Below are 25,692 nucleotides of genomic sequence, written 5' to 3'. Positions count from 1 at the left end.
AGATTTCTCCAGCGCAAGGGAAATCCAGGGAAGCCTTTGTGGGCAACATTTGTTTGCTCCAGACCCGGATCTGATGATGCTGTTGATTTGGTTTTTAAACAGTGGGTTTGCAGCCTTCTGGGCTGGGGCAGGGGTCTGCTAGCCATCCTTAACCCTGCATATTGGATTGAATTTCGGCCACTTTGATGGTCCTCTGATTGTCTCCCAGTTTTCCAATTTCCAATCCCCTCTGCCTGGCTGGGGGTTGAAGAGGGACTTTAAAGATGCCTTTGATAACGTCTCACGGTTACATATTTCCATAACAATTTTCTTTACCAGACCATTATGTCGGATGCAGCCCCAGATGTTCTGCCGGAGAGAAAGGGAACCAGTACCCTGTGCCCCAGCCTGCCAGGCCCTGGAGACAGGCTTGGGGAGGCAAACCCTGCTGCGGGACCCAGGGCCCTCTGGCCTCTTGCTGCCCCTTCTCCCAGCTTCTCCTTGGCCACGCTCTCTGAATCCTTCTTAGGGCCGGGGACCCATCCTCTGTACATGGCTCGGGTACTAGTGCAGCCCTAAAGGTGTCTTTTCCATCAGAACTTCCCTATACTGGATCCCCTTCCAGACGCTCTGCTCGGTGACAGTTTGTGGAGTGGATAAACCACTCCATGCTAATGTCTCAAGGCAAATTGATTCCAGGTGCCCCTTCTGGAGAATTTTAACAGGCCCTTTCTGGAGACACAGTGCCCTTAGGACCATGAGGAGACTTGCCTTCTTCCTCAAACAAATGTATTGACTATTACTGCATGAAGGCACTGGGATGGATGCAGAAGGCAATCAAACATGTCTGGCCCGTACGGAGCATCTACGTTGCTGGGGAAATGAGATGTGCATGCACATAACTTGAGCTGAAGGCTGAGTGCATATGAAGAATGCAGGAAAGAGGTGTAATGAAGTGGCTTTGGTGTTCAGAGGCAGCAAAATGACTGGCTGGCAACATCTGGGAAAGCTTCGTGGAGGAGGTGGCACCTCTTCTGGATTCCAAACGACATGCAGGGCTAGACTGTGCGGTAATGGGGAATGGTAGGCACTCTGATTGGCAGGTGGGTGAGACTTTGGGAGGCAGAGGCATTTTTTGATGCTCTTTCCCCAGACCAGACCTGGGTGGTCGTTGGAGCAAATGTCTCTCATTCAGTTCATTTCACTCAACATGTTGAAGAAGGGCACCAAACTGGGCATATGCTGGGCACTGGGGCACAGGGACAGAAGGGGACAGGTTCCTGCTGTCCTGGGCACTGCTTGTACAGATCATGTTCTACAGAATTCCAAGGGGCTACCCAGGGCTGTGGGGCAGAGAAAGGAGAAGCCAAGCAGTTAGTGGCTGGTCCCCACCCCCACGGCAGCCAGAGCAGTTCTACTTTTCCACTGAGGTCCCATATAAGATTTCCTTTGGGATAAAAGGGGGGCTCTGCTGCTTTAAAAGAAAGAAAATCCCTGGTTCATAGGTGCTTGGGCATGATGAAAAAATAGCTAAGCGAATCATTGAATAAAAGCATGAGAATGCACCGGGAACCGAAGATGGTAATTAAGCCAGAATCCAATCCTGGGCACTTGAGTTTCGATGAAGAAATTGCCAAGTCCCTTCTGTACTTCCCGTCTCTCCGTGGAACTGTCCCTAGAGGGCACATTGGGTTGCAGGCTGTCGTTTTCTCTGGCCTTGTCTCCCCACATCCTGCTCTTCTCTCCCACTCCCCAGCTGGTTGGGGGTGACTGGGTCCCAGCCCTTCCCAGAACACCCAGGGGCCCTATCCTAGTGATACCTCAAGCCCATCTCGGGGAGGGTCAGAGCCCAGCCGCCTTCAGAACCCACCCTCCAGCGCTCTGCTAGGGAGATCCCGTCCGTTGCAATACAACAAGCTGCCACCAGGGGTCAGGGCAGAAACGCGGGGTCCTGCTCTCGAGGGCCAGGCTGGGTTTGGGCCGGTCCCGCTGGAAGCTCCGCCCTGGGGGGGGAAGACCCAGAGGATGCACACAGCCCCCGCCTGCAGGAGCCTTAGGGTCCGAGGTGACTTTGGGCCGCAGCGTCTGCTAGCGGTGAGCCGGAGCCCCTAACCTCTCCAGCACCCCCCCCCCCCCCCCCCCCCCCCCCGGCAGTCCTTGATGTGCCCAGCTGCTTGCCCCCCCCCCTCAGCGTCCCCACTGGCTTCTCCAGCTACAAGGACGGGGGCCAAGCTTGGCTCTGCCTCCCCCTGAGGCCCCAGACATGCACGGAGCACCTGACTGTTGTAGGCTCCCTGCAGGTGCCCCCCACCCCCAGGGAAGAGCGCATGAAGGCCTCTGAGCTAGGGGAAAAGCCAGCTCTGATCATCCCACCTTTTCATCTCAGGACCTACCCTAGGCTGGGTCTGCCCTCAGGCCTGCTGTGTTCCCCCCTCCAGCCTAGAAGGGTGGGGGCCCCACTTGTGCTGGGAGACAATGCCCTCACCGGCTAGGTGAGGCCCCCCCCCCCCCCCCCCCCCCCCCCCCCCCGTGCATAGAGGGAAGTGCTTGTGGGGGTGGTGTGGGTGGTGGGCTGCGTGTTCAGATCACTGGTGTCGGCGCCTCTAGCCGCCATCAGGACCTTAGCCCCTCAATCCAAAAACAGGTATTAAACACCTGTGCTGCACAGGTGCCTAGTGGGGCACGGGGGGGGGGCAGGGGGGTAGAGCCATGAGCTAGATGCAGCCCCCACATTGAGGGGTTCGCTGGGGCAGGCAGAAAGGATGTTTCTTGGAAACCTGCCCTGGAGGCACCAAGCAGTGGGCTGGCTGGGCAGGTGGCAGGGTGGGGAAGGGAGCATAGTGTGAGAGTTCCGGATGGCAGGGGCTGCACCTGTCCTTTTGCTGCTGCAGCCCCAGTGGCTGGCGGCAGGCCTGGCACGGGGTAGTCGCGTTAGTCCTGGCCCAGTAAAGGTGGTGCTGGGCGTGGGAAGGCATCCAGACGGGTGACGGCATGAGCCCGGATGCTGTGCGGCGGGCGGACTCTGGCTGCTCCCAGGGTCACCAGCCCTCTGACCTTAGACGTGGAAGCCCTGCATCGCAGGAAGGCAGACCGGATGCTTGGCCACCCTCGCTGCTCGTCGCCTTGGCAAAGGGCCCTGGGTGGCTCCTCCCTGGTGCTCCCTCCTCCCGCCCGTCCTCTCTCCCTCAGCAGCCAGCCTCCTCCCAGGGCTCCTGGCCCGCAGCAGCCCCCAGCCTGACCTCCAGGGCGGTCAGCTGCCCTTTCACTCGGCTGTTCCTGATAAGGAGACTGGAAACAGCTTTGCCCTTTCACCTTCGCATATCTTTCCCCGAGAGCCTTGGGTCCCTCCGCCCCGGTCACGCAGGAGGGTCCCCGCCGCCACAGGCTGCAGGCCACCAGCGCTAGGCCCCAGGTGGGAGCGGCTAGGCCCCAGGTGGGAGCGGACGGGTGGGAGCAGCGCGCCGCCCGGCCACAGCCCGCGGCCAGGGGCCTCTCGGGGTCCCGTGAGGCTGCCCCGCACGGCTGACCTGCCCCATCGCTCCCCGCCATCCTGACTGACATTCTTGATGCAATTGGCCGGATGTTTCTCCTTCACCAGAGACAGGGCCTCAGGCAAGACAGCTGTGCCTCCCTCGGTCCAGCCGCAGCTGGAGGTGCTGAGAATCCGGGAGCCCCACTTCCTACTCGTGGGCTCCAGGGAAGGGGCGCGGTGGCTCCTCCAGGGTCCCCGGAGTCAGCAGGAACTGGCTCCTGAGAAGCTCTGCCCACGCCAGAGCCTGTTCTCTGCCTGGGTCTGTGGCTCCCACCCGGTCGCTGTCCTTGACTCGGGGGACCATCGAGTCACAGGGACCCCTGAGGCCTGGCCTGGGCTGGGCTCTGCCCAGGGCCGAGTCCCGCCTGGACCCACTTCTGAATTTCGGAAGCCACCTCCACCGAGGTCCGGACATCGGTGTCAGACCTTCCGTGTCCGCGAGTTAGAGGTGTGAGCAGAGGCCACTCTTACGGAAAGGGCACGTCGTAAGCTTTGCTGATTCAAAGGGCATCTCATGAGCTTGCAGTGCTTGGGGGGCTTGTCATTGGTAACGACATCAGTTTTATGGCCTTGAGATGGTGAGAACTGTATGTTCAGAGAATTTTCCCCTTTGGGGAAGCCCAGTGGTGGCAGATACCAAACGCCACACGGAAGAGAGAGTCTTATCCACCTGTGGCCCACAGGGGCTCCACAGCGAAATGAGAATGCTCGTACCCTTGATCTTGGGGTGGCTTGACGATAATACTTCTGTGTGTGAATAGGAGGCTCAGGGCTCTTATTCTCATTTCTGTACCTTTATAGCCATGTTTTTTCAGATTTTAGCCATAGAAGTAGCACCTTCATGATTTGGGCCACATTCAGTGCCACTTGTACTATTAACAATTTTTTTTACAATAACTCCTGATATGTGCGTATGCATATGCACATGCACATGAGGACATCTTTTAAAAGGAAATTTTACAGGATCCCTGGGTGGCTCAGTGGTTTAGTGCCTGCCTTTGGCCCAGGGCATGATCCTGGAGACCCAGGATGGAGTCCCACGTCAGGCTCCCCGCGTGGAGCCTGCTTCTCCCTCTGCCTGTGCCTCTGCCTCTTTCTCTGTGTCTCTCATGAATGAATAAATAAAATCTTTAAAAGAATAAAAGGAAATTTTACATCCTTATCATAAATAGGACACTGGTGGCACTTGTCATTAACAGGAAGTAGGGCAGCCCAGGTGGCTCAGCGGTTTAGCACCGCCTTCAGCCTGGGGTGTGATCCTGGAGACCTGGGATTGAGTCCTATGTCAGGCTCCCTGCATGGAGCCTGCTTCTCCCTCTGCCTGTGTCTCTGCCTCTCTCTCTGTGTCTCTCATGAATAAATAAATAAAACCTTAAAAAAAAAAAACAGGAAGTGGCCATAAAGATACATAAAACAAAAACACAGCAGTGTAGCTAGAGTTACCCGTGGAAGGCTCTGAATCCAAAGGTTGCGTTCTTTCCTACAACAGAAATGTTAGCAAGTGTTAGAGGGTGTGTAGAGCCCCAGTTGGCCACACCGTTAGTAACCAGATGCCCCTGTTATTTAAAGGACACATTGGGAGCACCTGGGTGGCTCAGTTAGGTGTCTGCCTTTGGTTCAAGTCACAATCTTGGGGTCCTGGGATTGAGCCCCTAATCCATCTCCCTGCTTAGTGAGGAGCCTGCTTCTCCCTCTCCCTCTGCCTACCTCTCCCCCTGCTTGTGCTCTCTCTCTGTCAAATAAATAAGTAAATAAAATCTTTGAAAAAATCAACGACACATTGTTATCGGCAATGATAAGGGATTGTAGAGGAATGAATTTCTCACTCTTTCTCCGGGCACCATCGAAGACTATTGCAAGTTCCACCGAGGAGCAAGGAGTGGGCCTGCCCCGGAGGGATTGCTCCAGGCCACAGGGAGAGGAACGACAGGGTTGCTGGAGGCCAGGGGGTGCTGGTCTCACCTCCTCTGATGTTGCCCAGAATATTCCAACTTTATTGAGACAACGCTAGAAAGACTATTCCATTCTCGCTAGCAGAGTGACAGGAGTTTTCCCTAATGATGGTGAGAAAGCCCCAAGCATGAGAACAAGCAGGGCATCTGAGCTACACTGCCTGCTGCTGCTGCTGACTTCCAAGTGGTATTTTCGGCTCTGGCTCTCCCGTGAGGCCTAGGCTTGTACGTCTGGCTGTCCGGTTGTCCTGTCCACGTGCAGGCTTCATAGGCATCTCATGGCCAAACAGAGCAGAGCTCTTTTTTTTTTTTTTTTAAGATTTTATTTACTTATTCATGAGACACACAGAGAGAGGCAGAGACACAGGCAGAGGGAGAAGCAGGCTCCGTGCAGGGGGCCCGACGTGGTACTCGATCCTGGGACCCCGGGATCACACCCTGAGCCCAAGGCAGATGTTCAACCACTGAGCCACCAGGCGTCCCAAACAGAGCAGAGCTCTTGATTGCCAGCCCTGCCCAAGCCTGCCACAGACCTCCTTCTGTCTCAGGTCGTGCATCTCAGCTGCCCCGGATGTCTCCAGCTGCTCAGGTCAAAATATCCACTTTGCCCCTTTCTCTTCCTCCCATCTCAGATCCAATCCATCCATTCTTCTATTGGCTCCCCCTTCCAGAAATATCCAGAGTCCAGTGACTCCCGCTCCCTTCTGCCACTGTCGTGGTCTGCGCCCCACCATCTCTGGCCTGGTCAATGCCTTGGAGCTCCTCTCCATTCTCTACACACCAGAGCCAAGAGTGGGGTTTTGAAGGTGTCAGTCTGATTCTCACCTCTCAGGTCAAATTCCTTCAGTGGCTTCTCATGGCATGCAGAACAAAATCCAAACCTGACCCCTGTGCCTTCCCTTCCTCACCTCACAGCCTCTGCCCTGGGCTCATCGTGCTCCAGCCATGCTAGCTTCTTTCTATTGCCTCAGCACTTGCTCCCTATCACCTCAGGCTTTTGCCTCTGCTGTTCCCTCTGCCAGAGGCTCTCTCTCCCTTATCCTCACATGGCTCCTGCTTCCATCCTTCACTTCATTCAGGTCTCCACAGAAATGATACACCCTTGGAGAGGTCTCCTGACTGCCCTGAGACAGCACCTTCCTCCACCATTCTCTAACCCTTTATGCTGCTTTATTGATGCTGCTGGTGATGCTGATGTAACCTCTATGCCCAACATGGGCCTTGAACTCATGACCCCGAGATCAAGAGTCAGATGCTGGCACACCTGGGAGGCTCAGTGGTTGAGCATCTGCCTTCGGCTCAGGTCATGATCCTGGGGTCCCAGGATTGAGTCCCACATTGGGCTCCCTGTGAGGAGCCTGCTTCTCCCTCTGCCTGTGTCTCTGCATCTTTTTCTGTGTGTCTCTCATGAATAAATAAACAAAATCTTAAAAAAAAAAAAAAAAAAGTCAAATGCTTTCCTGATTGAGCCAGCCAGGCACTTCCACCCTGCTTTATTTTTCCTCACAGCATTTACCACCATTAACATTGCTAGTCTGAGAAAGTCTTTATTTCTCTTTCACTTTGGAAGGATAATTTTACTGGATCCAGAATTCTAGGTTGTGATTTCTTTTTCAACACTTTAAATATTTCATTCCACTTTGATCCTTGCTCGCATGGTGTCTAAAGAGAAGTCCGATGTGATTCTTATCGATCTTCATAGGTGAAACTTTTTTTTTTTTTCTCCTCTGGCTTCTTTCAAGATTTGTGCTTTGTATTTATTTTTCTGCAGTTTGAACATGGTACAACTATGTGTAGAACTATTGGTGTTATCTCCTGATTGGTGTTCTCCGTTGACATTGTATTATACATTTTTTTGCTCATTTAGTTTACTGAGTGTCTTCCACAGCAGAATATAAATTCATGAGGACAGAGCCTTTGCCTGATTCACTGCTTTATTCCCATTGTCTGGAACAGTCTCTAAAGCTAGTGGTGTTCGGTAAACATTGATTGAAAAACGAATGAGTCATCACATATGGTGCCTCTAATAAGTTTGTATAAGAAAGCGATATCATATAATGTGATGTGTCCTGTAAAATGTTACGTTATGTTTTCTTTTCTTAATTTGAAGCTGTTTAATCTATTTTATGTTGCAGCATAGAGTTGTCAGCTGCGCTTTCTTAGAACAGCAACAAGCACCACTGAGTAAGAGATTGCTCCATGGACAGGCCCTGTGTGATGGGCTTCATGAGCACTGGCTCATGAACTCCTCACAGGGACTCTTGGAGCTGAGTCTCAGTATCCTCATTTCCTCCCTGAGGAATCAGGGAGGTTAGTTAGACACTTTGTTCAAAGTCACACAGCTACCAAGCGGTAGAGCTGGAATTTGAGTTAGTGAAGGGGAGAGAAGCCCACGGATGTTGCTTTGCAAGTGGGGATGGAGCCCAGCCCCCTATGAGCATTGCCTTTGAGAGTGCAGAGTGCTGTGTGTCCCTGGTCATTCTACCCTCCCCCCCATGTCCCCAACATATGACCACACGCTTTCTAGGGAGAACCTCCAAGAGCATAACAGTTGGGGGATCTCAATTCCCACTCTGAGGATCCCTCCCACCACTTACCCCCAGCCCTCCCCAGTTTCTGTCCAAGTTTTTGAAATGCTTAGAAGCACCTGGGAGCCAACTCATGTTTGTATTTTAATAAATGCAGCAGAGAAGAGAGGGATAGCAGGGCAGAGGGAGGGAAGGGGATGGCACAGGAGGCAGATGCAGAGCAGGCTGTCTAGGACCAGAGGGACAGAGTAGGACAGGGGACAGCCCTGTGAGGAGGGGATGTGATTCCTCTCCAGATTAAAGGCAGTAGGGGACCACTTGGGGCAGCAGCAGGCACATGGCCTGGTGAAGGTGGGGCAGCTGTGGCTTTCTTCCTGGAGGGATCCTAAGATGCCAGTTTGTACAACCTTGGGGGGTGCTGGGGAGACGAAGGGGGTCCTGTGACCCTTGGACATGCTGCCCTTCCCCTCCATTCTTACCCCACGCAGTCTGGCCACAGCTCCTAGGCTCCCTAGCCTCCCGGAGAGAGCTCAAGAGGAGCAGGGCCCGGATGGAGATGGCAGGGCCCTGCCCTGTGTGGCTAAAATCCCCTCCAGCCCATCTAGTGCCTGCTCAGAGCTCACCGACTGCACCATCCTGGCCCCCGACTCCCTGGGCCCTTCCCCGAGTGTCAGCAGCAATTTCCTGGCAGGCCTGGTGACAGTAGCCTGGGCTCGCCCAGGGGAAACCCAATGCCATGGTGTCAGCCGCGAGTGTCCCCTGGTGTCTGGGGAACGGGGCTGAGACTGTGCAGATCTGAGCTGCCTGGGGTCGGGGGGGTGTAGGAGACCGGCCACCACCCACCCCCACAGCTCCCCTTTGCTTTCCGCACTCCGTGGGGGTCGCCGTGCCCTCTCCCCCTGCACCCAGGGACCCTGCCTCTTTCCTGCTTCACAGCCAGACCAAGGCTGGAAAACATCACCCACGGTGACAGAGACGGGAGCGCCCGGCTTCAGGGAGGCGCAGGCTAGCCCTGGAGCTGCCCCAGCCTCTCAGGCACTCGGCACTTCACGGCCAGGCCCTTCGATGGTGGCCAGCGGCTGCGCCTTCTGCTCTGGGTTCCCCTGGGCCGCTGGCTCTGTGCGAGCCCACCCGGCCACCCGGCCACCCGGCCACCCGGCCACCCGGCCCGCGGGCCGCAGCCAGGAGGTTCCTGCGGGCGGAGTGCGTTCAGTCTCTCCTCCGCCTTCTCCTCAAGTCCCTGGGGCTGTTTTTCAGAAACTGGCCCTTGAGGGCAGAGCTGGTCGTGTTTCTTGCCTCGGGCTTGCCCTCAGTGGATGGGCGTGAACACACGCACCGAACCTGACCGGCGCGGCCCTACCGTGTGCCCAGCCCGCTCGCCGCAGAGCAGGGCTATGCAGCCCTGGGATCGGGTGCACTTGACCCGGAGATCCTGGCGGGGGGAGGCCCGGCTGGTCGGGCCAGAGGGGCTGGGGTTGTGCTCAGAGGCCCGCGCCAGCGCCCGCGATGGGACCTTCCCCGCGGGGAGCCTCCCGCGTGCCCCCGGCCCCCTGCCCGCCCCGGCCTGCGGCCTCCCCAGGCCTGCCCGGCCCACGCCTCAGGCGCCACCGGGACGCTGACCAGCCTGTGATCCGCATGTGTTCAGCGCTGTACCCTGCAGAGCTCTAGGCTGCCTCAGGCTAGAGGCAGATAAATAAATAAATAACAAATAAATAACGGGGGCCTGGGGGGCGCCATCGGGTACGGTTTCAGCTTAGGTGGCGCTCTCGGGTGGGGAGACCGAGCAACGCGCCTCTCGGGGCGCCCAGGCCCTAGAGCTTCCCTCTGCCCCCAACACGGGCGCTCAGGCGCCATCTCTCTCTCAGATAAATAAATACATGTTTTTAACAAAACCAAATAAATAATATACAGTTGTTCCCAAACTTGGGGATTTTATGGACCCATTAAAAATGGCTTTTAACTGAAGGGAGGAAAAAGTTGGACAATTTTTATTTTGCCAAAAATAGACTTTCTAGAAGTCCTGCGTTCATTATGTTTTGTAACAGGAAAGAAAGAGCATTTTACATGAGAAAAAGGATGATATCATTTCAAATTTAGAAGCTAACTAAGTGTAACCATATAAAGAATTCGCTATTGGTTTCTTCTCCTTCACCTCCAACTGGTAATAGCATCTTCATGGGCCAGAGCCCTTCTGTGGACCTGGATTAGAAGATCCAGATCTGGGATCCCTGGTGGCTCAGTAGTTGAGCGTCTGCCTTTGGCCCAGGTGATCCTGGAGACCTGGGATCGAGTCCCTCGTTGGGATCCCCACAGGGAGCCTGCTTCTCCCTCAGCCTGTGTGTCTGCCTCTCTGTGTGTGTGTGTCTCAGAATAAATAAAATCTTCAAAAAATAAAAAAAGAAGACCCAGATATATCCTAGGGAGCCCATGCTCTGGTCTAAGGGCTGGTCCAGACTCCTGCCTGCCGTCACCTCACAGGCGCCTCCAGGCAAGCGTGATCCAAAGCACTACTGGAATGTGGGTACAGCCCATCCAGGCCCTTCTCCTGGTGCCTGGCGGCTGGGTGGCTGGGAGGGTCCCGGGAGGGACTTTGGGGAGCTCTGCCCTCAACTGTCTAACATCATTGTTTCCATCGACCTGAGGACTAGTTGAGGCTGTTCCACCCACAGGGGTTGAACTGTACCGGCTTCTTCTCTTATTGGCAGTGTGACCTTGGACCAGTTCCTGAACTTCTCTGAGCCCCTTTCTTTGGCTCACAGAGCTAATGTGAGTATAGCCACTCATATGGCAAGTGTACCTTGCATGGCCGCAGGGGCTTTTCCTTAAGAACTGGCTAAATGTCCCCGGATCCCAGAGCACCCAGGTTCCTGGCTCCCACCTGAATCCTTCCTCCACACCTTGCAGGCTCCACGTCTTCATCAGATCTGACACCTGCCCAGGGATCAGACCTCTGTTCCCTTACTCTGGCCCTGACACTTCCCGTTTTCCACTGGATTCCACGTTTGACGTAATGGTAGCACCCATGTCCCCCTAGTGTCCCCCCATGCACATCAGGGCATGAAGCCTGAGTCCAGACATCCCTGCTTAGGCTCTGTGGCAGCGCCTGGCAGGGGCTCCTCCTGCGGTGGGTGATGGAGATCATCGGTGGCTGTCCCTCACCTCCTTCCCATCATCCCTCATTCCAGACACCCCGAGGAAGCCCCTCCCTCTGGAAAAAATTACTCCCTGCTTCTCTTCTCCACAGGGGCTTCCTGGGCCTCCCACCACCCCTCTGTCCCGCCTCACTCCAGCACTAGTTGGGGCGGCGCGGGGGGGGGGGGGGGGGGGGGGGGGGTGGGGGGGGGGTGGGGGGGGTGGGCTGTGTCTCCTCTCCCTCCTGCCATCTTTTCTTCCTCCCTAGCCCCAGCCCTCAGCCCCCAGCCCCCAGGTCCTCTCCTCTCAGCCCTTATCTGCCCCAAGATCTGACCTGTGGATGCACTCACTGCTCTGCATGCTCCTGACCCCAGGATGGCATCACCACCCGGCCTGCCTGCCCCGGGGCTAGCTCCGGCCTGCTCTCCTTCCCTTTAAAAGCCCCCATGTCTTGAAGCTGATTAAAACAAACACAGCTCGTATTTTTGTTCTTAATCCAATTCTGCACTGGGCTAGGGTCGGGGAGGGAGGATAGGATGACAGAAGCACATTCTTCCTTATGCCAGCGGGGAGAGCCAGACCAGGTACCCCCGAGAAGCCCCCAGTGGCTGGGGGGCCATGGGCCCAAGTGGGGTACTCCGGACAACAGTGGAGCGAGATTTAGCTGTGACTCCCGGGGGGGGGGGGGGGGGGGGGGGCGTCAGGAGGAAGGCCAAGTTCCCAGAGTGGGGAGGGCAAGAGGCCCTTCTGGGAGCAGCCAGCTGGGTGTGGGTGTGTGTGTGTGTGCAGGGACTCCGAATAGAGGCCTTTATTCTCTCTAGCCTGCAAACAGGACAGGATCTGCTAGTCTCAGCTGACCCCTTCCCCCGACATCCCTCCTCAACACTTGGCCTTGGAGTTCCTAAGGACATACAGACCCAGACACATGCTGTGGGCACTTTCTCCTCTTATAGGCAAGGCCCATAGGCCTCTGAAAATTCTGTTACTGTCTGAATCAGAGTCCATGCCTCCACACCCCTCCGAATTTCCTGATGGGACCACCAGCCCTAGAGCTTGGGGGGAAGAAGGGGTGAGCGCCTGCCATAGAGCCTGGGGGAGTGGGGGAGCCCAGGAGCCCAGTGATGTTGTGGGCAGAGGTCAGAGGCAAGCGCCTGGGGTTGGAGCTTCCTCTGCCACTTACTAGTTGTGTGACCATAGGCAGGTTACTTATCTCTCTGCACCTCAGTTTTGTCATCTGTAAAATGGGGGTAGTAGTACACTTACCTCATAGGATTGCTGTGAAGCTGTGTATGCTTAGAATGAAAGAACAGTGTCTGGTGCTGTCCTTAATACACTGTCTCTATCTGCAATGTGTTGTCCTATCTGCCATAATATATATGATACCATACCGTGCTGCTGTGGGAAGTCTTGGTTACCATTGCTGTGACCAAAGGCAGCTGGAGGTCATCCTAGGTCTGTGGCTCTAAGGAAATCAGGCCTGGGTGCTGAGACTCAGGTTTGCACCTGTAAAATGGGAATGAGCTCAGCCCCAGAGAAAGGCTGTAAGGCTCCAATGTAGTAATAAACCTGGACGAGCCTGACACGTATATGTATAGGACATATATTCATTGGCTCTTCAAATTGCAGGATTTCAACATTGAGCAAGACCTTAAGAGACAATCTTGTCTAAGAGCAGAGGGCAGAGATGGCTAGATCCTATAGGAAGGGGAAAGGCAAAAGGGAGGAAGAAAAGGTAAAAACCAAACAGAACAGTTCTGAGAACCGGAGTGAGTCTAAGGAATATGAAAGGGGAAGAATGAGGGAGGAGGAGCAAAAGCTGTCCTCCCAAAATGAAGCAGACAAAGAAACAGAAGAGGGTCGGGAAGGGAGGGGCAGCAGGGAAGGATGGAAAGAGGCCTGAGAGAGGGGACAGTGGCAGAGCCCAGTGTGGGGCTTCCCTATCTACCTTGGGAGCCTGTAGGGCTAGGATGACTCCCTGGCTGAGGACCCCAGGCAGGGGCCGGCGGAGATCCTTCCCTGCTACCCTGCCAGGCACGTAGAGCCAGGAGATCTCTGGACCTGCTAGGACCAGAGACCCAGCTGGGGAAAGCCTTTCCTGGGCTCTTCCAGAGTCTCCTGGCCTGGAGAATTCCAAGCTCTGCATCGGAGAGATGCTAAAAAATTCTTTTCGCCAAATCCTTGGAAGTCTACAGCTTCGCAGTCTTGCGGGGCTAAACAAGATCCTAAAGGTACGTTGTCTGTATCCTAGCCTATGACAGCTCACCTGCCTGGCCCCCTCCAGAATGGGCTGAGTGCCCATTGGGACAGGCCCTCATTACCCTTCCAGGGCATTTGCTGGGCCCCTTCCAAGGCTACTCTACAGTTACGGTAGCCACAGAGTGGTCAGCTGGTCAGTAACAACTTTGTGAGTCCTCTTTTGGTGTCCTATCTGAAGGAGAAGGGGCAAATCTGAGGGGGATTCCAGCAGACCGCCTGACCTACCGAGGCCAGCCTGGCACCTCCCGGGTGCAGGAGTATCCCATCTTCCTTCCCCGTCCCACTGTCACTCACCTGGGCTGAGACAGTTCCCCACACCACAGCTAGAAACCAAGATGCCTCAGTAGGTCAGGGGGATGGGGACTGGAATGGCCCATAAACGTCTAGGGCTCCCCATAAACATTGAGCAGGGGCTTTGAAAGCCCAAAGCACTTTTATGTGCTAGTTAAAGGGCCTTTCTGTTGTGTCGCCAGGATTTACCGGGAGGTGGGTGGGGGAACCGGGTGAGGTGAGGCCAAGTGCAGCCTCCACCCTCTGACACTCCCCAGCTTTGGCCTTTTCAGAGCTCTGATTCTTTGGGTCTCAGAGGAGAATGGAGGAAGGGAAGTGCTTAGCGACTTCTTGGGTGTCACACTCTATTTACCACACAGGTACCGTGAGACTCTTCCTTGGTCTTTTTCGGTCCCGAACCAGCCCTCTGGGCCAGGGGTTGGCCAAGGCAGTGACATGTTACAGGCCAGCCATGTCCATGGCTGAGGGGAAGGAGGCCCTGGAGACAGAGGCAGAGCTCTCAAGAGGCCAGGCTACTTACGCAGTTGTTAAGGACTAAAATGATCCAAATGGCTTCATTTAGGAGAGATGGCTCCACGGCCAGTCTTGCCTATGCCCTGTGTCTGACACCAGCACTGAAGCATCACAGGGATAGAGCAGAGCGTCTGCCCCTATCTGGACTCCATGAGTTAGGGATGCCCATCCATCAGCCTGACTCCGTGGGACACCCTGTCGGAATGCACTGACCATGAATTTAAACTTAGAAACAAAACAAAACAAAACCCTGAAAAGCTCCACACGATCAGTGCATTATTCCGGCCCACTGTCTGTCTGGGAGTGATGGGCTGTGTGAGTCTACTGCTCTCTCTGGGAAAGCTGAGAAGGAGCTTCCCTGATCCACGTGGGGGAGGAAGGAGCCCCTCCTGGCTCTTCCCCAGCCTCCTGGCTACACCCCCGCAGAGCCTGTCAGGCTCTGAGCTCCTGCCTGTTGAATAGAACCCAAGAACCGAGGTCCCTGGCCACCCCGGGAGGCCTGCATTATGCCCGGGGATTCACACATCATCCTACCTCGCCCTCTTTGCCTGGGAGACACCCGCATCCCTCCCCACTCTACTCCTGGGGAGCATTTGCCGAGCTGTTCTCCTTTATCAGACCCTCTGGCCCAACAGGGCCTGAGTTCTTTCTTTTCAGGCTCCCAGCCTCCCAGCCTCCCAGCTGGGTAATATCACCCCCAGTTTGCATATGAGGAAAAATGAGGCTCGAGGTCCTGTTTGGTGACTGGGGGAAGGTCCAGCGGGGTGGTGCCTTTGGTTTCACATGCGTATAGGTCTCTGCCGATTCTCCTCATGCCAGGATGCCAGCCTGCTGGTCTGCCCCTTTGCTGATGCCCTGGGCACTTCGGTCTCTGCCTCTCAGGCCAGGCTTGTCTGTGCCTGTCCAACAGCCCTGTGCTCTGGGCTGCCCACTCTCATTGTCCTCTCCTGGACTGCTTCGTCCTCAGCCCATTCTTCCAGGAGAGCTGTAGCCAGAGTACCCCCAAGCTCTGGGACCTGGGGCGTAGGTTCAGGGGCTCTGTACCCAGGCAGGGGGGTTCCTGGATTGACCTTACCATGACCCCTGTCCGCTGCCTGCTGGCCTGAAGTGCCCATCATGGCCTCAGGCCTCTGACATTCTTCCCTGATGTTCCAATTCCCCTCTGCTCCTCTGTGACCCTATAGAGTTTCCCCAGGTCTGGCCATCCAAACACTGCCATATGGGAGAGAGTTACATTTCCTGTATATGTGTCAAAATATCTGAGCGGATGTGAAATAGATCAGACATGTATAAAAATAAACTTATATGGGGTGACTGACTACTCCCCTCCAGGGGGAACCAGCGATTCACTCCTCATCTGGGGCCCAGAAACTTGGCTGGGGCCTTGGGGACCACTCCCCTCATGCGGCTCCCCAGGCTCCCCTGCCTCACTTCCTTGGGCTTGGTGCCAGCTCCTCTCCTGGAAGGACGTGCCCCCAGGGGACCACGGTAGGGGAACCCCTGCGAAGTAGGGCTGACGTTAACAAGTTACCTCTCTGGGCCCCAGTGTCTTGATGGGGGTGGTAGGGCTTGCTTTTTCAGCTCCCCCTTCCCTCTGACAGTCTGTGATTCTACAACCCCGGGAGTCCCAGGCTAGGCCAACCTCTTCTGCTGGTCAAACCATGACTGCATCTCAGTTGGACGTTTCCCATTGCATTCATGTGAGGCCTGGCGGACAAGAGGGCGGGGCTCTTTCTGTCCAGGCACCCCTGCTTGAGTTCCCTACCAAAGCTTGTCAAGGTCATCTGCTTGTCAAGGTCACATTGCCCATCCCCCCTGCTTCTAGCTAACCCTGCGTCTGACTTGATTCAGTTAAACAGGGCTCGTTTTCTTTATTGCTCAAAATTTGCAGGAAGCAGCCTCTGAGCTTTGTTTTAGGAATTTCTCCTTAAATGCGATCTGAAGTTCTTCTGCGCTCGGCACCCTTTCCCTCTTCTGCCCAGCCGTGTCTCCACACAGGGGTAGGTGGCTGTGGGGGAAGGGGGCAGGGGAGTGAGTCTGAGAGCATGCACTGTGGTTTTGGACACTTAGGGGATTCTGACACCAACCGCTCTGTGACCCCTGAAGCAGCTTGCGGAGGAGAGCCACAGGATCCCAGCAGACCCCGTTCTTGGGCTGTTGGTTCCTGCCTGGCAAAGAAACCAGCCTGGTGGCACCTGGTGGCAGCTTCCACCTTTGCCCCCCCAGCCAAGGGACTCAAGGGTCTCAGGGTTGAAGATGCTATACCCAGCATCCAAGCTTAGAACCCAGAGGCAAGTCCCCCTTTTCCATTTCCCCAAAGCCGCCCAGGCTGGAGGCATCCTTTTCCTATCTGAGCTCAGATCTGGCAGACGGGGAGCCCAGCGTCACCTCACATACCTGCTTCCTGGCCTTAGGGTCGTCGCCACGGACCCACTGCTTCTCTCAGGTGGGCAGCCGTCATCCCGTCCGGAAGCTGGTGTCCACAGCTGGAACAGCTCTCTGCCTCCCACGGCCGCCTGCCCCCTGCCCGCCAGACCTCTTCTGAGCACCTTGTATCCAGGCCAATTACCCACACCAGAGATGGTCTCACTCCAGCAATTACTGAATCCGAGGTGCAGGACTCTGCTGGTGGGAAGACACACAGGTATGTTAAGGGCATCAGGAGGGCCAGTGTTTCGGAGAGGCTGAGGGGGCGGACAGGCTGACAGCTGGATGTGTTGTGTTCTCTCCAGGGCAAAGAGCCTGTCTGTAGACCACTCTTGCCGGCCCCTGCCACCCTTGGATCTATCTGGCCCCCACTGCCATGTACTCCTTGCCTGACCACGAGGCCTGCCCCTTCCCACTTAACTCTTAATCAGGTCCCTGTGGGTGAAAGTATGAGTTGACTTGTCCAGGAGTCCCAGGCGGTGTCATCTGTCAGGTGGACTTAATGAACAAAGGTGGCCAATCTGGTGTGATATTCTTAGAACTGACTCAGTTGAAGGAATTCTATAATCTCCTTGGGAGAGGAGGGCAGCCTCTGATTGGGCCTGAGATTTTCTGTTGGTTGATACGTCCCGTGCTGCTGTCAGGAACATTCCATCAGCTATTGGTTGGAATAGAATTTTCTCCCCCTTGCTCTTGGCTCTGGCCTTCTCTCATGGCTGGCTGCTTATGGTTGGTGCCACTGGCTGGAGAATAGGCGGTCAACTACTGCAGCAATCAGCTATCTGCCCAGCCCAATGCCCCACCTGCCAACTGCCCACCTCGAATCCAAGTTCACTAGCTGCCTTGTTCAGTTATGATTCGGTCCCTCTTCTCCTCACAGAGGCCTGCCCCCCAGGTAGGTCAGTTCCCCCAAGTCCAGCCTCGCCTGGTCTATTCCCAGCTTTCCTCCCCCTTTTCTCTCTGGACCTCCATTTCAGTCCTAGTGTTCTTCGGGGGCAAAGATCGATCACACAGCAGATGTCATCCCCCTTGGCAAGGACCTGCCTTTAGTTCAACTGAGAGAAGGGGCTGGTGGGCAACACTCTCATCTAAATATGGCCTTAGCACCCTTAGGTCAACAGCCAGGTTAAAAGGATGGTTCAAGCTTCCCTTTTGAATGGCCAATCTTGGCATCTCTCCAGGAACAACAAGGAACCCCTTTGGATCCACAGGGTCGGTGTGGCTGCATCTTTAGAGTAGCCTCTGGGTTCTCCATCCAGAGCTGGTTGGGGACTTGCAAGACCAGCCGGATTAGGAAGCATCCAGGGCAGAGCTCTGTGGGCACCTCCTCTGTCCTCACTTTTAATGCATCACGTTTGATCTTTGCTGCATGGTGGAGGGTTCCTGCCACTCTGATTGATGACACAGATCTTCAAAGGAACAGTCACCCCAGAGGGAAGGGAGCATTCATCAAAGTTGTTTGGGGGGTGGGGATACTGGTACCCATGAATGCCAGGCCCTCCAGGACCCATCTGGCCCTCAGACGGGTCTGTGTAGCTGCCATCATTCCACTTGACCCAGGAACCCCTTGCTTCTCCACTAAATCCAGCTTAGATGCGACTAAATCTGTTTTTCCTATTGTTGCAACCAAGACAAGATTATAGATTTTTTAGGATGCACTTGAGACTACAGGAGAAATAGTACTCAGAGACTGGAGAACACACGATGAGTCACAGAGCACCAGTCCTGTGAATCAGAATCCACCCCGTGATGCTCTCTGCCTGGCCCGGTGCCTCAGCCAGCAGGGCCTTGGGCTCTCCCCACTCCCTGGCTCCAGGTGAGGAAGACAGTTTCCTCCCTGACCCCACAGACCCCTCCAGAACCCTCTGACACTCTGAGCAGGTGCCGCCCACAGCCTCCTGGCGGCCTTTCCTAAGCTGGCCTGGGCAAAGGCTCTTCCTAGGTAGCCCCTCTGTCCTGCTGGGACATTGACGGCTGCCGAAGGCTGGCTCTGCCCAAGCCGGCTTCCCGGAGCTCTTCCCCTTCTTAGGACTGACGGGAAGGGCTCCTCCCTCTGGCACCTGCCACTCTGGAGCGCTGCCTCCCAGGCCTGAGTCCCTGCGAGGCTCCCCCTCGGTCCTGGTGACTTGGCAGAGGTGCCCGCTGTCTCGGGCATGTCGCGGGCCTGGAACGTGCTCAGCAGCGGGTGCAAGGGGGGCTGCTGGCGCGAACACCCTGGGCCCGAGGGCCGGAGCCTGCTCCTCGCTCACGGGACTCCCGGAGCCCGGGGCGGTGGGCCGCCGTGTCCGGGGCGCACGGTAGTTCAGTGTGCTTCACGAGCGGCTCGGTGCCCGGGCTAAGGGCCGGCGCCGACTGTCCCTGGGCAGCTGCGGTCGCACAGCCCCGCCGAGGATAGCGGAGGGGCGCCCTGGGGGACGGGAGGTGGCCGAGGCACCCCGGCCGAGATGATGGGCCTCCAGCCACGGCCGGGCCGGGTCTCTGCCGGGGCTCCCCGAGAAGGCGCGGACGGAAGGGGAGCCCACCCTGGGCAGCGGAGCTCCGGCGGGATCCTGGCATCTCTCCAGGCTGCCGGAGCGCCGCCGCTGTGGGAGGGAAGCCCAGTTGCCGGCCCCAGCTTAGGGCCGCGGGGCCTGTGTGTGTGGATAAGGGGGCGCCCTCAGCTGGGGTGCCCTCCTTGCCTTCGTCACTGGGACAGATCCTGCTCCTCCTCCAGCGGCACCAACGATCCCTCCCTGAGAGCAAAGCCGTGGAGCCAGCCGCCCGGAGTCCAGAGCTCCTTCCCCGGGGGGGGGGGGGTGGGGGGGGGGGGTGGGGGGGGGGTGGGGGGGGGGGGTTGTGTCCCCACAGGGGCCTGTCTTCCTGTTCTCTCCTCCCGCCTCAAGGTGGGCCCCCCATGAGCTCTGTGCCTGGAGCATGCCCTGCGGGTGTGGGCAGGGGCCGCCTGGCCGCCTGCGGGGGGGTGGGGGACAGGCTCTGGCCGGGGAGCCTGGGTGCCTAGGCTCCGGGGGCACAGGCCCCAGGCCCCGGGGCGGGGTGGCCGCTGGAGCCGGCCCAGGAGGTCGCCAGTGACATCTAGTGGTCACAGCGGGCCGCAGCCCTCGGTTCCAGGTGTGAGGCCTAGGAGCGGGGCTAGGCCTGGAAGTGTGTTCCCTAGGGCTGCGGCAGCAGCGTGGGGCAGGATGCTATCTGGTGCAAGGACCCAGGCCCACAGAGACGCTGGGCGGTGTGGGCAGGGCTGGGATGGCCACCTTCTTTCCACTCCTTTTACTCCTTGGTCCTAACTGGCTGGCCCCACATGCCTCAGCCTCAGCTCCCAAGACGTGGCAGGGGCACCTTGGGGCCCGGCCTGGAAGGTCGCAGACTGCTGAGACAGCCAGTGCCAGCCAGTAGAGGAGGAGCGGGCAACAGGCCTCACTGAGCTACCAAGCACCTACTCTGTGCCACAGGGCACCGCAGAGGGCAGCTGGGGGTACCTCTTTACAGCTGCCTGTTCCGTCCTGGGCTAGGCTGACAGAGCCCCGAGCAGCCTGAGAGGCCCCTCCGTGAAGGGGCAAGGGTCCCTGGGAACAGCTACAGGCGGTGGCGTGGGCTGAGTGGGTCTCTGGCAGCAGAGGGCAGCCGTCGCCAGCAGGGCATCTGGGACCCGCCGGTGTCCACCCTCCCCCTGCTAGTGGGTGCTCTCTCTTCCAGGGTGCCTGAGAGTGTCATGCAGAGTGCGGGCCTCACCGGCGCCCAGGGACGGAGCCGCTGCTACCCCTGGGCTGGTGTGGCGGTGGAGGCCCAGAGGGCCCAGACCGACGACCGCAGGCTCAGGCTCCACTCTCTGCCAGAGTTTGCCGTGGGCCATTTGCAGGCTGCAAGGAAAGAGAAGAGGGACATTGCTTTCAGAAGGGAGGCTACAGAAGTATTCATTGCTCTTTTTTTTTTTTTTTTTTTTGCAGTGACAAGTCCTTTCTCCTTCTCCACTCTTCACTCTCCTGGTACTAATGGGCCTTCCTCCCGCCACCCCTGCACGCCGCTCCTGGGCCCTGTACCTCCTCTCCGGTCCCTTCGATTCTCCCCTTCGATTCTCCCCAAGCCCCCCTTTCTGCATATCCTGTGCTTGGCCCTCATGGCCCTCATGCTCTCCGTCCCCCTCCCCAGCCCTCCCTGCCTCTCCATCTCCATCTGTCTTTGCTGCCTTGGTCTCCATGACCCGTTCTCCCACAGCTGCTGTGTATCCTCTCTTCCCTAGTCTCCTGCTTTCTCCCCCACCTCCCCTGGAGGGCCAGCCTGATGTCCACTGAGCACAGTAACTCAATAGCTTGCTCAGGGACGGAGGTGGGCAGAGGTCATACGTATCTTCTCCATGAGCCTCTTGTGCAGCCCAGGGAGGGTTGAGCTCTCCTCACAGCCCAGAGCCCCCCCGCTGTGGGCGGTGAGCATCTTGGGCCCTCTTCCCCTTGGCCAGCCAGGTCTGCAGAGGGCTGCGTGGCCCACCTGCCTGCGGACGCAGTGACAGCTCACCCGGGCTGGTTGGGGGCACGCTTTGGGCTCGTTTCTGGGTGTGATGGGGTCTTCCCTGACAGCCAGGGCAGCAGAGCACACATTTAAATGGATAAGTTCATCTAAATACGCACGGAACACCTTCATGGGTCAGGCACTGTGCTGAGGCCCCGGGGGCACGGCCTGCCTCTTTTGGCCCTTGCCGCCCCCTGCGAGGGACACTGAGCGGTGGTTGTACCCGCGAGGCAGGCAGGCAAAGGAAACTGAGGAGGGGGCTTGCGTCAGGCAGGCCCCAGGCTGGCAAGGGGACACATGGCTTTTATCTTAGGGAACTCACGGCCTCCGTGTACCGACGTCCAGTCAGGCTGTTCAGGAGTATTGCCAGGGCCTCCGGGTCCCTTGGCGTTCACGGACCTGTCCCCAGACCCCCACCCCTGACACAGACCCTGCACTTGTTTCCCGGTGACACGATTGCATTTGTAGCATTTGTAGTTGTTTGCGAGAGGGGTCCGAGCCCACTGTTTGCATGTGTTCATTCTTTCCCCTTGGTCGCAAAACCCAGTCGTTCTTGCTAACCTTCCCCCAACTATGGCAATCATTGTCTGATTGCGTGCTCTGATTGCACAATTATATTTTCTCATGCAAATTGCATAAGACAAGCAAGTGCATGGGAAAAACTATGAACTTTTTAGGATCCAAATACAATTTGAGGGCTCAGCAAGGTGCCCCCATTGTCTCCTTGTGGGACATCTTGGGGAGGTAGCAATCATCTTTCTCAGTTTCCTGGGACACCCCCAATTTTGCTGCTCTGTCCTCATGGCCCATTAGGAACATGGGACTGTCTAGACCAGGGAGCCTGATTTGAAAAGCATGAATCAGTAGCTGTGGCCCTCAGAACCCTGTCACAGGGGCACCAAGTAGCCTTGGAGAGACAGAGCCTGAGATGTAGCTCTCACATGCTTCTGGAAGCCAGGTCCTTCCCCAGTCCTACGGGTGTCCTGGGCAGCACCCCACTGTGTAAATGGTCTGAGGGGAGAAACTAGAGGCAGGCAGCTTCTTTCCTGCCTTCTTCCCCCATGCTCAGAACTCTGGCTCCTGCCACTTCCTCAGAAGACCCACGGCCAGGAGAGAGATTGCAGGCCATCTCACCTTCCTTTGTATCCTGCAGAAGACAACTCAAACTTGGCCCCCTCCAGGAAGCCTTCTTGGATTACCTCTACTAGGGGCATCTCATATGTTATGTTGTGCGAAGACTGTCCATCCCATGGTTTATCTACCATGAGGTCCTTGCTTCCAGAGGCTAGGGGCTTCCACAGTTGGCCAGGGAGAAGCCTCATCTGCGTTCCTCACACACTATATGCACATTTGCAAATTCTGTCTTTCAAATGCACCAAGAGAGTTGACTATTTAAAGAATACTATAGAAGATCCTTTGGTAAAGATTAGAATCACTTTCTGATTTATTTTTTATGTAATTTTGGATTTTCATCTCTCTAGGGGAAGAGGGAGGGGCAAGAGAGAGGCTGCAGGCAGGTTTTTATCTTTCCATAGCCTGTCATACTGGATCCTCCATCCTCCTGCATCGCTCAGCATGTTTAAATTTTATCATCATTCAACAGACGTGTATTTGAAGCCTTCTCTGTACCGGGCTCTCCGCTGGTGGTAGGGGTTACGAAGACTGGTAAGATTCCCTCCCTCTGGGCAGCCCCGGTGGTGCAGAGGTTTAGTGCCGCCTGCAGCCCGGGGTTTGATCCTGGAGACCTACCTGGGATCGAGTCCCGTGTCGGGCTTCCCTGCATGGAGCCTGCTTCTCCCTCTGCCTGTGTCTCTGCCTCTCTCTCTCTCTCTCTCTCTCTCTCTCTCTCTGTGTATCTCTATGAATTAAAAATTCCCTCCCTCGGATAGCTGGTGAGGGAGACACAGACATGTGTTAGGTGCATGCTCAAAAGGATTAATAGATTCATGGAGGGAGGTGGGACTGCTTCTGCCCAAGACTGAGGAAAACAGAAGAAGCTTCATGGAGGAGGTGGTTTTTAACCAGTCTTGAAGACTTCACTTGGGACAAGCAAGTTAAGGGAATGGCAGGTGTTTGGTAGAGTGGAGGATGCAGTGTGGGGAAGCAATGAGGTTCAAGAGGCAAGCAGGGTGGGGCCACGGTGCTGTTGAACGCCAAAGGAGGCTGATTTTGATTCCAAAAGCTAAAAGGATTAAACTGGGTGGCGTTACACAGAGGAGGGACTTGGCCTCACTCTTATTTAGGAAGACCCCTTTGGCTGTGGCGTGAATAGACCCAAGTGGGTGGGACTGGGCAGAAGAGATGGACTATGAATTCTGAGCCACAGACTAGAGGAAGGTGACAGCCTGAATTGGCTTGGGGTCAGTGGACATACAGATGGTGGAGGGTGGGTTTTGGAGACATTGCTGAAGAAGAATGGAAATGGCAAGAGGGCTCATTTGGTTCGGGAGAGGAGGAGGAGGGTGGCAGGGAAGAGGTAGCAGGGGGACTGGAGCAGCACTCTGGTCTGTGGGAAAGGGCAAGATGTCAGGGGCTTGCTTTCTCTATGGACTAGAATTTGGGTCCAGCCAGAGGCTGCCAGGACCCAAAGAGAGGGGTGGTGGTTGGAGCGACAGTGGCCAGGGGATCCAGGCTGTGTGCTGTGAGAAGGTAAGTCTGGAAAGTCCAAGGGTGCTGGCAGCCTGGAGGTGGTGGTTTTGAACTAGCGTTCAAGCATTGCCCAGGCTGGAGAGCCGAGCACAGCCGTGGAGCACGGAGAGTGGTCTGCAGATCTCGGCCCAAGGGTTTTGTCTGGTCGCAGAAGCGCACTCTGCACCTGCTTCTTTGCTTCTCAGGTGGGACAACCCAGGGATATAAGACCAACCTTCTGGAGCACCGGGCAGGATTGAAGCCTCCCAGGTACCCACCAGGGCCACCTGCCATTACTGCAGTTTGGTCTTCTCTCGCTGCCTCGTCTCACCTCCTCACCTCCTGCTGCTTCCCGGGGCCACCTCCTGACTAAACACATGGAATCCCTGTCTCCCAGCCTGCTTTCTCTCAATCAGAAAGCGTGTAAAGTGCTTGACTGAAAGAAGATGCTTGATAAGTCAATGTTAGCCGGCTCACTAGACTGAAAGCTTCATGAGGGCGGCAGGTGTCCACTGTGATCCCATCTCTCCTTGGGGAAAGGTCCTGGTAAAGAAGGCACCCAGGAATCGACGAGGACTTCCTTCTGCTACCCTGTCCCTTTGGACTCTTCTGTTCTCAATCCTACTCTCCTCTCTCCCTTCATGGAGGAAGGATGTCCCGTGCTGAACATGTCCCTCTAACTCCCCCAAAGGTCTGCTCTCAAAATGAGCCCTCCTGCAGCATTGTGATGTCACAGCGCATCAGCCAATGGCTGTCCGTTTGGGCCACCTGGCCTCCTGGGACCACTGCCCTCCATTGATAGGGAGAAGCCACCTTCTCCTGCCCTGGCCCTTAACCCGGGGCAGCCACAGAGCATGGATCCCTCCTGATTCTATTCTTGGCCCCATGATTCTCACAGTCAAGCTGCTTCTGGGCCGGAGATGCAGCCTGAAGGTGTCCGGGCAAGAGAGCGTGGCCATGCTGAAGAAGCTGGTGTCGGAACGACTGCAGGTGCCCGAGGAGCAGCAGCACCTGCTTTTCCGGGGCCAGCTTCTGGCTGATGACAAGCGTCTCTCCGACTACTGCATCGGGCCCAATGCCTCCATCAATGTCATCATGCGGCCCTTGGCAAAGACGGCAGCTGCGGAGGCCCACCAGCCACAGCCTTTGTGGCACCATCTGGGCCTGGTCCTGGCCAAACACTTTGAGCCCCACGACACCAAGGCAGTGCTGCAGCTGCTGAGGCGGGAGCATCAGGAGCGCCTGCAGAAGATAAGCCTGGGGGACCTGGAGCAGCTGGCACAGTACCTCCTGCTGCAGGAGCCGTTAGTGGAGCCCGCAGGGGAGAGGGGGCCTGAGGCTGAGACCTCAGAGCCCCAACACAAGAAGGAGGAGACAGAAGAGGAGACAGGGGAGGAGGATGAGGAGGACAAGGAGGAGGGGAAGGCTGATCAGTAAACTGGCCCATCATACTCATTTGCATGCTCAAATTCGCCTGGCCTCATCCTTCTGTGGTCCCTGGTGACTCCCCACTTGGCTCCTGCTGGTGCATTTGCATTCTTACCCCTTCTTAAAACTTCAGAGCAGCGGGAGGGATTGTGGACGCCTCAGTCCGCTTTTGGGCCTGTGCTACCCCCTGTGAAACATAGTATGATTCCACCCCCATTACCATCCTTGAAGGAGTTCTGACCCTAAAGGGGTGGTCAAAGGCTGCTTTGCCTTCCTGGGCTGGACACCTCTGCCTAGCCTGGACACCCCTCCCTGGGCTGCATGGCTCCTCCTGGGCTGAACAGCCCCTCTGGATACCCCCACCTGGGCTAGATACCCCAGCTTGGGCTGGACAGCTCCTTCTGGGCAACTTCCCAGGCTGTCAGTAAACCTCCTGCCCAGAGTCTCCGTGGCCTTTAGACAGACTCTCTTTCTCCTTTGGGACAGAAAGACAGATAATGTGAGTTCATGTCTGTCTGTCCCCAGG

General features: G+C 56.5%; 1 protein-coding gene across 1 annotated transcript; it reads left to right on the top strand.

Annotated features, from left to right (window-relative positions):
* Positions 1-24,453: 24,453 nt before the first annotated feature.
* Positions 24,454-25,371, top strand: UBL4B (ubiquitin like 4B). The gene has a single exon (XM_072751520.1). The coding sequence runs from the start codon at positions 24,486-24,488 to the stop codon at positions 25,173-25,175; it is 690 nt and encodes a 229-aa protein (XP_072607621.1). The 5' UTR covers positions 24,454-24,485; the 3' UTR covers positions 25,176-25,371.
* The last annotated feature ends 321 nt before the right edge of the window (positions 25,372-25,692 follow it).

The sequence above is a fragment of the Vulpes vulpes genome, chromosome 3, assembly GCF_048418805.1.
Source record: "Vulpes vulpes isolate BD-2025 chromosome 3, VulVul3, whole genome shotgun sequence".
Classification (NCBI taxonomy): Eukaryota; Metazoa; Chordata; class Mammalia; order Carnivora; family Canidae; genus Vulpes; species Vulpes vulpes.
This window is presented reverse-complemented; position numbering and strand designations above follow the sequence as displayed.